Genomic DNA, 16,719 nt, shown 5'->3' on the forward strand with positions numbered 1-16,719 from the left:
ATATGCTTCTAAAAACTAGTTGTTTTAGTCACTAATTCATCAAGTGATCTGCTATAACCCTAACACCATACATACCAAGATACCTCCTCATTTTCCATAAATATAATAAGTAACATATGTTGTGTATGTATGTGCCAAGCACTATTTTAAGTGTTTTATATGCATTAGCTTGTTTTAATCCAGTGAAGCAGGAACTATTATCCTCATCTTATAGATGAGAAGGCTGAAGTAGAAGATTTAGGCAACTTGCCCAAGGTCACACTGGCTGGTAAGTTTTGAAAGAAGAATTCAAATCCAGGTAGTCTGATCCCAAGTCTGTGCTTTTAACCACTACGCTGTGCTTTCTGCCTTTCTCGTCCTGTCCTCAGCTTGAATGTGTACTTTTCGAGGAAAAGGAACAAATCTTAAGTGTACTGGCAGTGCCTACAATGTTTCTCTAGTTAGCAGAGTACCTGCCATAAGGTAAGCACTCAGTATGTCTACAGAATTGAATCTAATCTTCGTCTTACAGTGATAATCTAGTGAATCAGAAATGGACAACAAATTAAAGGAAATACGTTTCTGTCAATTCTCTTACTGCAGACAAATCTCTCTAAATTATTTTAGTGGCAGAGAGGTGATACAGGAAATTACAGGGTGTTGGGGTGGGCAGAAACATGGGACACTGGGATTAAAAGTGAGATACCCTTTCATTTCTGACTCACCTCCATTTTCAAAATGTGTTATTCTAAGAGTTTCCTGTGGAAATAGCTTTAAGAAACCACCTTAAAATCAGTCACACAGAAACAAGTATTAAACTCCCATCCAAAGGAGAAACCCTTTAAAGTACACAGGGAGCTGCAATATTCTGCTATTAGGTAATCTGTTTTCAGATAGAGATTAAAATTTAGAGCAGCTGAGGACAGAAAATAACAGATACATCAATGTAAACATTTAACTCTTCTTTTTAACAGAAGTAAAATTTTCCAACAGTTTTCCAACTTAATTAGTTCACTACTTACATTGCACTTTCCGTATCTGCTATATTTTCTCCCATTTTCTGAGACTACATAGAGGTAAATAAAGTTGTCATGAGATCCTACAGCCAGGAAGGTGCCGTCTAGAATGAAGCAGGAAAAAGCGTTTAGACTAGAGAAATATTTGGGTAGATTTATTTACTGTTATTTTATTGCACCTATACTAAATGGTATTTTACAAATGTTGTTAAATCTCATCAATTCAACTGTTATTTGGTGTTTGATGAATCAGTCTTCTCATTACTAGCACACTTGAAAAACAAATGGTTATCAAGTCTAATATACAATCCCTTCTTGGAGATACTCACAGGTTTGGACTCAACACCCTCACTCTAGCCTCATCTCCTAGCTGGCTTGAACTGGCCGCAGGGCTGTTTACCTGCTTTCATGAATCTAAGTACACAGTATTCACATGCAAGGTGAGTAGACAACTGCTTACTGCGGCTGGGCACACTTGCTCTTTCTCACTACAGGGTCGGGTATCTTGGGAAGGGACCATGTTCTTCACAGTCTCCTCTGTTGTACTTGTCACACAGCAGATGGTCAGAAAAGTCCAACCGATCCTTGGATTGTAGTCACCATATTTGCAGTAGTTATTTCTGACTACAGCACTGAAAAAAGCCAATCCAAAATAGAAAACCTTTTCTGCTTCAACTCTTGCCAAGCTTATAGCTTGAAGCAAATACCTTTCCTTCCTTTTTTTTGACTCAGAGGATAGTGTTCTGTGTTTCCTTGGATGAAACAACTTAGAAACAATCAAAAAGATCCTTTGGACCCCACACTGATCCAACAACTATACATTTGGAATATATTTTAAAATAGAAGCAAATGTCGCTCAAACTCACTCCAGGGGAGAATGATATGAATCAAAATCATAATAATAAGGGGAAAAGGAAACTGGAATACTATGGAAAATTAATATTTTTAATAAAGGACAAAGAATTATTCAAACAAGGCTAAACAAATTTTATCAAGTTCTTATGAGTTGCTGAGTATTTTACTAAAACCAATCATTACTATGTAACCAATAACAATGTAACTAGATTTTAAAGAACCTGAAGGGCCTATAAAATTTGTGTATTCTATTACTATAATTTCTTTTATATTCTCTTACATACAAAGAAATGGCTGCTAAATAGATGTAATATTCAGGCTGGTACCTATTCAAAATTCTAAGTATGTGTAGTGCAAAAAAAAGGGGGAGTGATTGCACTGTGTTCTGCTTTCAATTGCAAATGCAGTTGTAACAGTTTGTTATAAGTTTATGTTTGCTTGATGATTTAGAATGTTGTTTAACTTTAGCAGATCTTTTGCAGTTTTCTGCAGCAGAATTCAATCTATGTTGGGGGAAACATATTCAATACTTAACAACTCTAGAGAGTAGAAGTTAAAATATGCAATTACAGAGATGCTGTGAATGCCAGGGCGGGGGTAAATCTGCCTACCTACTGAATAGCGCATCACAGAGAGCTGTTCATTCCCGTCTGTGTGGATGGAAACTAGATCTCTGGTTTCTGCATCCAGAACAAACCACCTGTTAAGAAGTTTAAAAAAAAAAAAAAATCAAAAAATTTTCAGATATTACATTTACAGAAAAAAATGGTTGCTGATTTTTTTTTAATTTTTAAAAATTAATACATTTTAATAATGCCCATAAGTATGACATGTTTCCTTCTTCTAATGAGGATGAATTCATTTTGCAAAATGTTGGGATACAATATAAATATACATGCCTACACATGTTCTCATTTCTATTTAGGTATTCGCTGAATGCCAACTGTGTCTCTTTGCTAGGCACTGTCTAAATAGAGTACGATGACAAGATTAGCGTTCTTGAAGATTACACTACAGTTGGGGAAAAGGAAATGAGCCAATTGAAACAAAGAACCATTAAGTGCCGATCTTAGTGATGGTGACTCTGTATAGTACAGGAACTCATAAGGAAAGTGAATGGTAACAGATACAGAAAAACCTTTAGAAAGGATGCAGGATATGGGGTTGAGCCAAACACTGAGGGAAAGCAGCACAGCAATTGAGGCAGGAGTGAAAGCTGCTGCTTTCACTATGCAGCTGGGAAGGAGCATGCTCGGGCAGTGTGAAGGTGAAAGGGAAGAGCAGAGGGCACTCTGCCTCCCCAATACCCCCAACACTTGTACATGGAAACAAAATTCTTTGAGAGGTTTTCATTCACATTTACAGGAAAAGTCAAAATGTAAAATCTTCTTAAGAGTAAAACAATGACTTAATCCAACTACATAATAAATGACTATCAGACCTTTTTGTAAGAGAACTTGAATGAAGGGATGGTGTTTCAGAAAAGCAGGGGCGAGATGCAGGGTATAAAGAAAAGATGAAACTAAGTACGAACAACTAAAGACTGGCTAAGTGAGAGGAGGCAGGCTATATATAAACAGCACGCATAGCTGACTGGAGGAGTTCAGAGATGAGCACTGCTGGCTTAGATCGGGCACTAAAAGTATTTGTAGAATGAATAAATGAACTTAATATAAAATATGTCTTGAATATGACAAAACCCAAGTTTTAGCAAGAATTACTTAACAGTACAGTTTACAGGAAGAAACGGGGAGGAGAAGTGAGAAGACTAGAAAAATAAAATCACTATCGTAATCTCATATAACCGGATGAGACAAGAGTAGCAAGTTTTTTCAATTATTCAGATGGGAAAAATTCCACCACTAAAATAAGCCAATAACAAACCATAATGATAGTTCCTTTTAATATTGAAGTTAACTATATAACTAATATCTGGAAAAAGACCATATCTCTTTCAGATTAAAAGAAATACCCTTTAGGAGAGGACAGGGCTTTAAAGAATTTTTAAAAAATGAAATGTTTAATGATGTGTTTCACATGCTTTATTCAAGGTAGGAGATTAAAGACTAAAAGATCCCAACTCTTTACCTCTATCAAGGAAATCCCTCTCTAGTTAAACATGTTCATGAATGAATTTTAGTAACTTGGAACTATGGGCAGAAACTTCTAGGTAGCTAACCTAATCCATAAATTCTGTTTCCTACTCAGGTCAGGGAAATAGCTTCTATTGGTGAATACTTGAGTTTAAAAGAAGGAAACTGGCACTTTGAAGTCTATACTGCATGTATATTGATCATTTTCATTTCAAAAGGTATATAAGAAACATACTTTATTGCAACTAGACAGTACCCAGAGATTATAGGTTTCTTTTGAGAATGTAATTCATTAATCAATTTTTATGGCTACCACTGTGAAACTCCTCTGAGCCAAGAAATGCCAAAGCTGATGCCAAATGAACTGCTCTTTCAGAGTAAGGGAGTCAAGTATTCCAATTCAGACTGAACACATGCTCCAAAGAACAATGAGATACAGCACCACTCTGTCTGCGCCAGGCTTCACATTTTTAATGAGTTTATGGGAACGTTACCATACCTTTTTGAAACTTAAAAATTATCAATTTTTATTTTGGAGACGTCCCAACTGATACTGTTTTAAGACTGTTTCCAAGTCAGTTTAATCTTCCCAGGAAAACCGCAAACAATTTTATCTTTTTGGAAACTCCCTTAAAAAGTAATAAGAAAAAACCCAGAATGTCTGTTGGTATAACATGTAGAAAGCTAAAACTCTGAGTCATTTATTGGGTAGAGATGGCAGCTATCAAAAACAAAACAAAACAAAACACCCAAATCCTGTCTACTTTTTCTATTTAATTACGTATCACAGATTAATTCTTCTACTTTTGGTAAATAATTTTTAGTAATAATTCAATAACTTTGTTATTAAAGTAAACTTTGTTATTAAGAGTAAACAACTGCCATATGGACCTCCAGCAATAATTTTAAAGCTCCCACTCTTTTCATTGCATGATTATGTTATACCTTCATTTTTTTCTAGCTGAGCCATCCTGCCACCTTTTGTTGGCTCAGCGGCAGCTCAGCTCGGGCCAGGCATCGAAACACTGTTGCTCAGAGCTCAAACTCTTGAGCGAGCTCTTAACCAATTGAGCCACTCGGCCGGCCCCATATACCTTCAGAAAATATTTTTGGTCTTAGGACCTCTGTCCCTAACAAAGATATGGAGAAGCAATCAAACCCTTTAGCAAAGATAATTTTCTAGAAGTAAATATTTAAGTTTACACTGTGTTGAATGTATTCTTATTTTAGTCTAGAGCGCGGTTCTCAACCTGTGGGTCACGACCCCTTTGCGGGTCAAACGACCCTTTCACAGGGGTCGCCTGAGACCATCGGAAAACAAAATGATATTTACATTACGATTCATGACAGTAGCAAAATTACAGTTATAGAGTAGCAACGAAAATAATTTTATGGTTGGGGGTCACCACAACATGAGGAACTGTATTAAGGGGTCGCGGCATTAGGAAGGTTGAGAACCGCTGGTCTAGAGTATATACATTAAAACCAAGCTTCTGCTTTAAGGTAATTTGGAATCATTATGGGGCTCTATATGGCTGGCCTAAAGGACTTAATGTATCTTTCTAAATATAACTGCTCAGTATTAGAGATGGGAAATCATTGGTCATATATTTAAACTAATCTGTGTGTCAGATACCAAAATGTAGCACCATCATTTATCCTGATGACTTTTTAAAAAGACACTGTATTGATTTCTTTGGTGGCAAAAAAAGAATCAAAGATTTTACAGTTTAAAAGTATCATACTTTTAAAGTCCCTATGATCTTTGAACAGATCTATCTCTTTATGAGTTTAAAAATACTCATCATAATGTAAAGTATCCTCTAGGTGGCAGGTTTGTAACTTTCACCCTACTCTGTTTCTTTATGATCTTCTACTTACAACAGGAAATGTGGCTTTTATATAATAATTAGAAAAACGTGAAGAGAAGCCCATTTCAACCTCTTATTTTACAAATAAGAACACGGAAATCCTATGATGTCAAAACACCTGACCAGTCATCAACCCATTAGTTAGTGGCAGAACCAGGATGGATCTTCTGGCCCTGTGCTTGTCACTTTCTCACACCAGGGAAGGGTGTGATCCCATGGAAAGGCCTCTCTCTAACATTTAGGGATTCAGAGAAGAGTCAGGAAAGGAGCAGAATAGTAGTTTATATTTTAACCGGGGAGAAAGAATGAGTTAATAAAGTGGTAAATAATTGAAAGTAATATGAATTATACAAGTAATAAGGATTACGACGTTTCAGGCAGGGCATCCATCATCACTGAGGGTGTGTGTGATCTAGGATTTCATCACATCAAATGTGGCAAGGACAGGGGGGGCATACAAAGGTGGAGGGGGGCAGAAAGCAAGTACAAAAGGGCTGGAGGGTATATAAAGGACAGCTCGACCATTCTGGCTGGAGTGGTGAGGGAAAGATTTTTTAAATCTTTAATGGGCATTAAAAAGCCAGCCTAGCAAGTTTGGATTCTTCTGTTTTGGTATCAAGAAGCCTTTAGAAACGCTCTTGTCCTGAATTCAGGTTCCTGAAATTGCTCAGTCCAATCCTCTTGCTTGATATATCAGCTCCTCACTCTTCACTGCCTCTGCGAGACCCAAGAACCCCTTCAAGGCAGGACCAACCCCAGCTCCTCTGTGAAGTGTTCTCTGACCACTCGGACTCACAGTAATTCCTCTGTTATCTCCAAGCATTAGTGTCCATTTATTCAAGTAATACTAAACTACTGATATGATATCTTTTTATGGTAGGGACCATGTCTCGTATTTCTTTGTGCCATTCACTGCATCTAGCACAGTGCTATAGAAGTTGCAGGCGCTCAGTGAGCATCTGAAGAGTGACTCAGAACTGGCGAACTCAGGGAGATTCATGCCGAGGGAGTTCAAAGACACGGTGGGCCCTGGGGAATGAGGTGAGGAGTGCCCATGGGCCCAGTTAAGGAACATCAAATTACAGAGGGAAAAAGCTATGCTTCGCTAATTAAAGTTTTCTCTTTTAATTATGTCTAAGAAGAAAATCTCAGGTGGTGCTAATATGTCTTTGCCATCTCCCTTTTGAGCAGGAGCATTTCTTAGGCTCAGAAACTTGATCGTCAACAGCATCTGGCTAGAATTTGGTACCAGTACGTTAGCTACTTCACTGGCTCACGAAGGTTACAGTCACCATCAACACTGATGAGTTGAGCTGGATTAAGTCTCTCCAGGTCTAGGCTCCTGTGATTCCACATCAAAAACTAAATTCTTTACTACTCATTTGCCAGGCTCATTTTCCCAGCTTGCTTCCTTGTCAAAGCTGTCTCTATCCCTAGAGACCAGAAACTTTGGGGTCTTCTTTGAAGTCACCTCACTCTGCCCATTCCCCTTTCCACCCCTATATATTACATATAACATATTCTATATACTGACTCAATTCTGTGGATTCCTTTCTTTGAAACAATTTCCAGCTTTAACCTTGCTTTTTATTCTCCCTATCTTCAAATCTTTTGATTTGTCTAATTCTGGGTGTATCACCTCTATTTAGAGCCTGTAAAATAACTATGGCAAAAACTCCTTTCAATACTGAATGTTGGTTCAGAAATGGAACTAGGTTCAACCAAGACCAGAGTAAAGTTCTGTGTAAACTGCTTGGAGAATGTTGTCTGAGCTGATATAGACCTGACATCCTGATGGGATGGCAAATATATCTGTGGTTTCTCTGGGGTCTGGAGGTGGTATAAAGATTAAATGCCTTTTGAGAAACTAGCTTTAAAAAACAGGAAGGGGAAGGGTGATTAACTGGGGTCTTGAAAAAAATCAAGCAGAATATATTTTTACCAATAATTCAGAGATTATAAACTTTCAAGTTCATAATGGTTCAGGTTACCATGTATTGTGAGCTTTATGAAGAACTTCCAATCCTATCAAGAAACCCAAATTTAAAAAAGTGAGAGAATGTTATATTTGAAAATCATGCGTACTATGCTGGTTCAATAAATTTAATATTTTGGTAACTAATGATTAGTAATTACCAGTATATACTAATTTTATTCATTTGTATGCTTTAAATCTTCATTTCGGTTTAGGAGGTAGCAGCCTTATTAAAGTCCTTAGCGCCAGTACTACCCCGATAACTAAACCAGACAAAGACATCAAAATATAACTGCAGACCAATATCTCTTATGAACATAGATGCAAAAACCTTCACTAAAATACTAACAAACTGAATCCAGCAACATATAAAAAGAATTATACACCATGACCAACTAGGATTTTTCTCAGGAATATAAGATTGATTTCGCATCTGAAAATCAGTTAATGTAATACTCCATATTAATAAAGGATAAAAATCATGCTATCTCAATAGATCAGAAAGGCATTTGACAAAATCCAACATCCTTTCATGATTAAAAATTCTCAATAAACTAAGAATGGAAAGAAAATTCTTTAACATGACAAAAGGCATCTATGAAAAACCCACAACTAACATATTTAATGGTGAAAGGCCGAATGCTTAAGATAAAGAACAAGAAAAGGATGATCACTCTTGCCACTTCTATGGAAGTTAGGTTCTATTTAGGACAATTAAGCAAGAAAAAGCATTCAGATTGGAAAGGAAGAAAACTATCTTTATTTGCAGATTATATGATCTCATATGTAGAAAATCCTAAAGAATCCACTAGAAAAACTATTAGAACTAAGAAACGAGTTTAGCAAAGTTGCAAGACACAAGATTAATATACAAAAAGCAGGTATGTTTATATATACCAGCAATGAATATTCTGAAAATGAAACTGAAAAAACAATTTCACTTAAAGTAGCATGAAGAGAATGAAACACTTAGGAATAAGCAAATTTGACCCTAAAAACAAAAAATTTTTGGAAAAAACTGAAGATCAAAATAAACGGAAAAAAAAACTTCTATTCATAAATTAGAAGACTTAATATTGTTAAGTTGGTGATATTCTCTCAAATTGATCTATAAAGAAAAAAACAATTCCTATCAAAATGCTAGTTGGCTTCTTTGTAGAAACTGACAAGCTGATCTTAAAATTCATGTGGAAATTCAAAAGAGCCTAAATAGCCAAAATGAACAAAGAACAAAGTTGGAGGACTCACATTTCCCAATTTCAAAACTTATTGCAAAGCTACAATAATCAACACTGGTACTGGCATAAGGATGAACATATAGATCATGGAATAGAATTGAGAGTCCAGACAGAAACCCATACATTTATGGTCAACTGATTTTTGACAAGGGTGTCAATAACCATTCAATGGGGGAAAGAATAGTCTTTTCAATAAATAGTGCTGTAACAACTGAATATCCATAATATAAAAGAATGAAGTTTGATGTCTATATTACACCATATACAAAGATTAACTCAAGACGAATCAGAGACCTAAAGGTAAGAGCTAAAACTATAAAAACTTTAGAAGGAAACATGTGAGTAATTCCTTATGACCAAGAAACAAGAGAAAGAATTGACTAATGAAAAATTAAAACTTCTGTGCCACAAATGTTACTACAATACCATCAAGAAAGTAAAAAGAACCCTTGGAATGAGAGACACTACCTGCAAATCATATATCAAAATACAGACAATGACAAGTGCTGGTGAAGACGTGGAAAAATTGGAACCCTCATATACTTTGCTGTTGGAATTGTAAAATGGTGCGGCTGTTGTGGAAAACAATTTGGCAGTTCCTCAAAATATCAGACATAGAGTTATCACATGATCCAACAACTCTGCTCCTTGGTATATACCCAAAACAGCTGAAAACATACATTCACACAAAAACTTGTATATGACTGTTCATAGCAGCATTATTCATACTAGCCAAAAAGTGGAAATTTCTCAAATATCCATCAACTGATGAACAAAATATCCATACAATGAAATATTATTTGGGCACAAAAAGGAATGAAATACTTATATATACTGTACAACATGGATGAACCTTGAAAACATGTTTAATGAAGAAGCTAGTCACAAAAGACCACATATCGTATGATTCTATTTATATACAATGCCCAGAATAGGCAAACCTATAGAAACAGACAGTAGATCAGTTGCCTAGGGCTAGGAGAAAGTGGGTGGGGGTAACGAGGAAAGACTAATGGTATGGTTTCCTTTGGGTTAATGAAAATGTTCTGAAATTAGCTTGTGATGATGGTTGCACAACCCTGTGAACTTACTAAAATCTCTTGAACTGTGTATTTTCAATGGATGAATTGTATGGTGTATGAATTATATTTCAGTAAAGCTGTTAAAAAGAATCCTTACTATGTGAGGATTAGCATGTTAAGGAGGTACTATGTCCACGTAGGTCTATGCATTTAACTTTTTTCCCTTAGAAATTATATTAGTCATACATTCTTTTAAAATTATCATTTTATTTATCACTTGGATAATTTATTCACACATGATCTTCTTGATTATAAGAAACAGAAGATTTCCAGATATGGACTTGAGACATCTTTAAACATTTTGCTAGTCACCTTTTCTGGGTCATGCACAATTGGACATGTGTTACTTTATACTAAAAAAAAAATTCCGGGCCAGCCAAGTGGCGCGTTGGTTAAGAGCTGGCTTGGGACACCAGAGGGCCCCGGTTCGGATCCCACATATGAGGGCCAATGACACTGCCCTCTACAGCTAAGATGCTGCACAACAGCTCAACCTGGAGCTGGGCTGCCGTGGGCATAGGCTTCAGCCCCTGCTGCAGTGGGTTGCCATGGGCTACCGTGTGTAGCCAGCAGCCAGCGTGAGCGGCCAGCAGCCGCAGTGAGTGGCCATCCATAAGCCAGCGACTCACCCGGGAAGAGCGCAATGATGGTGCCAACTTGGGCCAGTGAAGCAACGTCCTCCACAACTAGAGTGAAGAACAAAAGGACAGCAACTTGTCTGTTCCTCTCCCAATTCCCCAATACAAAGCTTAAAAAAAAAAAAATTTCTTGCCCTAAGTGTTGACTTTTTTTCAGGCTTAGGGTCAGTGATAATAATCTGAATGGTTAAACTGAGGAATTTTCAGTTTTAGACAATATAGCCAGGTATTCACAGACCTGTGTAAAAAATAAAACTGAGAAGCTCTCTACGAATCAACAGAATCTAACCAGATGTGAAAACAAAGACAGTAGTTATGTATAGAATGAACTCCAATAACTACATCTCCCCTAGGTTCTAAATTATCCCCAGCTCCACACCAGAAAGGACTGCCAACACTTTTTTATGTAGTTGTCACATCACTCTCATTTAGAAGGTGTCTTCCACTCATATCTCCCAGAGGAAGCAACTGGCTTACCATTGGCTTAAGTCACCTGAGTGAGTGACTTTTCATTTTAAGTTTGTTAATGACCTCACAGATATGTAAATGTTAGAAAGTAATTTCAGTGAGTTTAAATCAGATCAGTTTTTCCTTAAAAATTGGGGCTCTATATGTACAGCCTCTCCATCCATCCAATCAAGTGGCGTGCCTTAATGATTCAAATCCCTCTAGTCCTTACATTCCTCAGTGTTTAATTCCTTCATATATACAGTAAATCCTTTTAATAGGTGTCAGCCAGTGATTTAACCTTGAAAAAGAAACTTTCCTTACAATATTTCTAAATAACGCCATACACACCATAAGCACATCGCGAAGTAATGGTGGAGCAGTGGAAAGAGACAAGCTTTGGAACATATAGAACCTGAGTTCAAATCCAAGCTCAATTACAAGCAGCTGAAACTCTATGGGTCTTGGTTTCCTGTCTGTGTAACGGAGAAACTTATATTCTGTTGAGCTCTTTTGAAGATTTACAGTAATATATAAAAAGAATTTCATATAAGATGTATCATCAGATACTGAATAAATGGTAGCCCTTATTTCATTGACTTTAGCATTTGTTATATTTGTTCAGCTGCTCAAAAAACAGATCTGAAGTAAACTCCTTTGTGGTTTTCTAAAAACTAGTTCAATACTACAGCTCAGGTAGTTTCTTATGTGCTTAAGACTAATTTTTTGGTAAAATAATTTCTTACAAAGTGACCTGCCATACACTTGTCTATTCAGTCCAAGTCTAAGTTATAATCTAATACTGACATGTAGTTTGGGGAAATCAGAGATAGTAAAGCCATCTATATTTTCAAGTTATCCCCAGTTATTCCCCAAGCAGCCTAATTCTAAAATACAGTTATTTCAGAACCAGTCAAATAGCATCTCTAATTACATTCTACTCACATATCCACGTTTCAAAGTTTATCTTTACTTTAAAGACCAGTTTTTCTATGATTCTGAAAGGTTTTGTAGCACTGTCTATGAGAAGGAATTTGATTGTTTTGACTTTCCAAGGTGTTAATTTGTTTTGTATCCAATAGCCAAAGGGAAAAACCTGACACAAAAAAACCTCTAAATGACTAAATTTAGTTCGAATTAAATGAACTGGCTGATTTGAAATATTTGTCATATAAACAAAAACACTGAAGTGTTTTCACAACAGTTTCACTTCATTAGAAATCTACATTTCACATTTTCTATGGGTTTAACTTTTAGAAATTGACTTCATATTTTTCCTCTGCCTCTTTAAAAGAAATTAAGTTATTTGTGATGAGGGCTACTTATAGCAGAGGCAACAAAAAGGACTAAAAAATATACAGATAATAAATGTTACTTAATAACCTTGAAAAGATACCATACAAGGTCTGCAAAGACAAGTAATTAATAATGATTTCAGGAAATATACCTTCGTTATCTATCTGTGTGGCATTCAAAGGCAGGATGACAAAAGCTACAGCACAAACAACTTATAAAAAGTTCAACTGGGTTATGTCAGCTTCAATTTCCTTCCCTAGAAGATGACAGAAATTTTCCGACACTACAGAAAGTATCACAAAGGAGAGTTAAGTCTCCTGAATGGTCACTTGGTCAATGAAGCCTACCCTGACTGCCCTATTTATCATTTTGCAAGTGCACCCCTTCCCAATCCCTCTTCCTGTGCTCACCCCGCTTCCACCACAGTTTTTAACATTTTCTAATTAGTAATACTGTTTATTTTTTATTCTACCTCCACCCTGACACACACGAAAATGTGGGCTCCACAAGGACAAGGATCTTTGTTTTGCACTCTGATGTGGCCTGAATGTGCACAACAGTGTCTAACAAATGGTAGATGCTCAATTGTGAATGACTGAACGAGTATCCGTAACAGATAAAGAGCAACAAACATATTAGTGTGCCACTTAAAAGAGTCATCCTCCAGATCAGATTGAGAACATCCCTGAGCAACAGTTAAACATCCCACCACTTTAAATTACTTAGCTCACATTTCCCTTAGAGACCCTACCTGCCTGAGTGCGTTCCTATGGCCACCACTGTGCCACTTGGATGAAAATCTGCACAGTGTCCTGGTTCCTAGAAGAGAGACAGACAGCTGTTGGGGAGTACATGAGAAAGTCTCCCTAGATCTATGGGAATAGTGGCAAAAACATATTTGAAAATAACCTGTTTCATATAAATATGGAATTACAATCAACTTCATTGTAGCCAATGTGAAATAACACATGGATATGAGAGGAAAAAGAATTTCAGAGCAGGAAGGGACATGCTGGCAGAGTGGGGAGGGAAAGGACCATCTGCGTGTGGCTAGGCAGTGGGATAATAATAATAAGGATAATAACATCGAACATTTGTACTGTTCTCTAGAGTCTGCAAAGAACGTATATGCACCTTTGTGGCTAGAAAAGGTGAATGTCTGGGTGGGGTAGGGAGAAACACAGTAAGAGACCAACTCAAAAAGAAGACAGTCGAGTCTGTTAGTGAGCAGCACTTACTGAATCCAACTGCAGCACCACCAGAGGCCCAAACATTTCCATAACGATTAATGCTCCACGAATATGTGAAATCTTTTTGATTTTTACTACTGAAACTGACAGAAAAAGTGAGCTTTTGCATTGCTCCATTTGCTTCTTTAGAGTGGGTTCATGCTATACTTTGTGACCAAACACTCTCTCTGCCCTTTACTAAACACTTTGTTGTAACAATGCCGAGTCCTTTTTCCTTTGCTAGTCTGGGGAGTTTCTGTGGGGGATTATAATCACATTTTGCTTTACTCACATCTACGAGTCTGGTCCATTCCAGCTTGTGTTCCACTGAGTTCCACATGCACACCTGTCTGTCCTGAGCACAAGTCAAGAGCAAATCTTTGAAGGGATGTGTGGCAAGACCCCAAAGTTCATCTGTATGACCCTGAAAATGAAATATACCGATTGTTATCAGAAAAAAAGGGTGTCATCAAAAACACTCAGTTAATGGGTAAAATCATACAGCTTACCTGTACTTCTATTTGGAAGCCATCATTAAATGTTCCCCGTAAAATAAAGTTTCGTGATGTGCCTACTAAAAACTGATCTGCCTTTCCTTCTGCTACAGCTCTTATGGTTCCATACTGATCAGGAACCTAAAAAAATAAGTTTGTAATGTCACCATCCGCACATTAACATACATTAATTACTACCCAAAGACTGCATTTATAGCTGAAAGCAATTACGGGATAATAAATGACAGAATTCCAAATTTGAAAGTAATATGGTAATCTTATGCTAATAGTAATTCATTTGTTCAATTACATTTTATTTCACAGAAGTTGTATTATCAACACTCTTTGTTTCAGTCATTTTAAATTTATATTTTATATGATTTCAAGAGGTATGGGTTAGGAGTAGAGGAAAAAGACGTAAATTGTATTGGATTACATGTAGACTATGGTCTGGTTTTAGTTATGTTATTTTGGGTAAGTCATTTAGCCTAAGACAAATTTTTTATGTGTAATATGATGATGATAATAATAATACATGCCATACCTACTCTTGTTATAAGGATCAAAAGATAAGCACGGGGGCCGGCCGAGTGGCGCGGTGGTTAAGAGCTGGCTTGGGATGCCAGAGGGCCCCGGTTCAGATCCCACATATGAGGGCCAGTGACACTGCCCTCCACAGCTAAGATGCTGAACAACAGCTCAACCTGAAGCTGGGCTGTCGTGAGTTGCCAGCGACGGCGTAGGCTGCAGCCCCTGTGGCAGTGGGTTGCCATGGGCTACTGTGTGTAGCCAGCATCCAGCATGAGCAGCCAGCAGCTGCAGTGAGCGGCTGTCCAGAAGCCGGAGACTGATCTGCCTCGCCCGGGAAGAGCGCAATGATGGTGCCAACTTGGGCCAGTGAAGCAACGTCCTCCCCACAACTAGACTGAAGAACTAAATGACAAAAACTTGTCTGTTCCCCTTCTCCCAATTCCCCAGGGCTGTTCCCATCCCCCAATCCCCCAATAAAAATCCTTAAAAAAAAGATAAGCATGGTACATGTGAGATTTCTCGGTAAACTAAAAAGCAGTATATTGTGAAGTGTTATAACTGTCATTAACAGGACTCGTTGCGAGATCAATCTCAATTAATCCACTATAGGTTATACTCTCAGTGAATACAATAAGCCCAAAGAATGACTTTTTCTGAAATAATGTAGTTCTTTCTTCTTTAGGAATTAGGACCCAAAACTACTTCTGAAAAGCACAAAGAACTGAATTCTAAAAATCATCCTAATTTATGTTAGAAATGGCAAAGGGAGGATGAACTAGATGGTGGTATAGCTTTTGATTACAAAGGGTACGAGTTATCTTGTGAAGAAGAGAAATAGTATGAACTTGAAGTTGAGATAAAGCAATTCTTTTTTATCTATCTTCTTAGAAATAAAACCCAAGAGTAGTACTATCAAGGATCCTCTTTTATAGAGAAGATTTTGTTTGGAAAGCATGTTATGTGTAGAAAACACTGAGACCAAGTTCAAAATTTAAGTCACCAAAAAATAGAAGCTATATTAAACTCTGAGATTTGCCCTTGCTTTGGGAATTATTAATCTAAAATACTATTCTTAACTATTTTACTTCCCGAGACCTCAATTCAATTATCACACTTTCACTGAGCACATAATACCTGTCAGGTTTTATGGATACATGTGGTTCACGCCATGAAGCAGACACATGCTCAGATAATTAGTGATTATCATTAAGCCCAATGTTGAAAGATTATTTTTAAGTTTTAAAAATTAAATTGGTTATTTTGTATAACTTGGAATAGGATATAGTATTGGATGAATGTTTATTGAATTTTAAGTTTGCATGGTTATGTTTTGGGTCACTAAAAAAATAATCTCAGATATAAGCAACAAGCAAGTTAATTATTTTGTCCAATCTTTTTTTTTTTATTCTTTCAAATTATTTTGTTTCATGCTCCCCCCCCACCCCAATTTTTTTTGAGGGAATGAAATGACAAGAGTATGTACCAATTTCCCAGAAAAGTGTAAGTTATGTTAATGTGGAACAAGACATGAGTTTAGAGGATATACTACTTAAAAATTTTTATTTCCATTTCCATTCTTACCTCAATTTCCCTTTCAGGATTCAGATCATGATCCCACAGAATTATTTTTCTGTCTTTTCCTCCTCCAGTCAATAACATCCCATTTCTCATCTGACAAAGTGTGAACACACTGCCATCATGAGCTTTGATCTGTTTGCTGATCTGATAAACACCTAATATGATGAGGGAAAAATAAAAACACTAGTGATAACATTTTCCATCAGACCTCAGTGGATTCCTGGAAGAAAAATTTAGCAGAACTACAAAGGCTCTTTCACTTATGATGTTGTTACGTCCTGATAAACCCAATGTAAGCTGAAAATATCCTAAACATTTAATATACATAACCTACTGAACATCTTAGCTTAGTCTAGCTGGTTTCTACTGAATGTGTTATTGCTTTAGCACCACTGTA

General features: G+C 36.8%; 1 protein-coding gene across 7 annotated transcripts in view; it reads right to left on the reverse strand.

Annotated features, from left to right (window-relative positions):
- The window catches only part of EML4 (EMAP like 4), a 143,616-nt gene that overhangs the window by 14,867 nt on the left and 112,030 nt on the right, over positions 1–16,719 (reverse strand). For all 7 annotated transcript variants that reach the window (XM_019647946.1, XM_019647943.1, XM_019647942.1 and 4 more), the window contains 6 exons: positions 16,326–16,477; positions 14,229–14,354; positions 14,012–14,143; positions 13,242–13,309; positions 2,462–2,550; positions 1,002–1,099 (listed from right to left, as the gene is read on the reverse strand). In XM_019647946.1, the coding sequence (XP_019503491.1) occupies positions 1,002–1,099; positions 2,462–2,550; positions 13,242–13,309; positions 14,012–14,143; positions 14,229–14,354; positions 16,326–16,477 (665 nt within the window). The remainder of the gene's footprint in view (positions 1–1,001; positions 1,100–2,461; positions 2,551–13,241; positions 13,310–14,011; positions 14,144–14,228; positions 14,355–16,325; positions 16,478–16,719) is intronic.

The sequence above is a fragment of the Hipposideros armiger genome, unplaced genomic scaffold, assembly GCF_001890085.2.
Source record: "Hipposideros armiger isolate ML-2016 unplaced genomic scaffold, ASM189008v1 scaffold_118, whole genome shotgun sequence".
Lineage (NCBI taxonomy): Eukaryota > Metazoa > Chordata > Mammalia > Chiroptera > Hipposideridae > Hipposideros > Hipposideros armiger.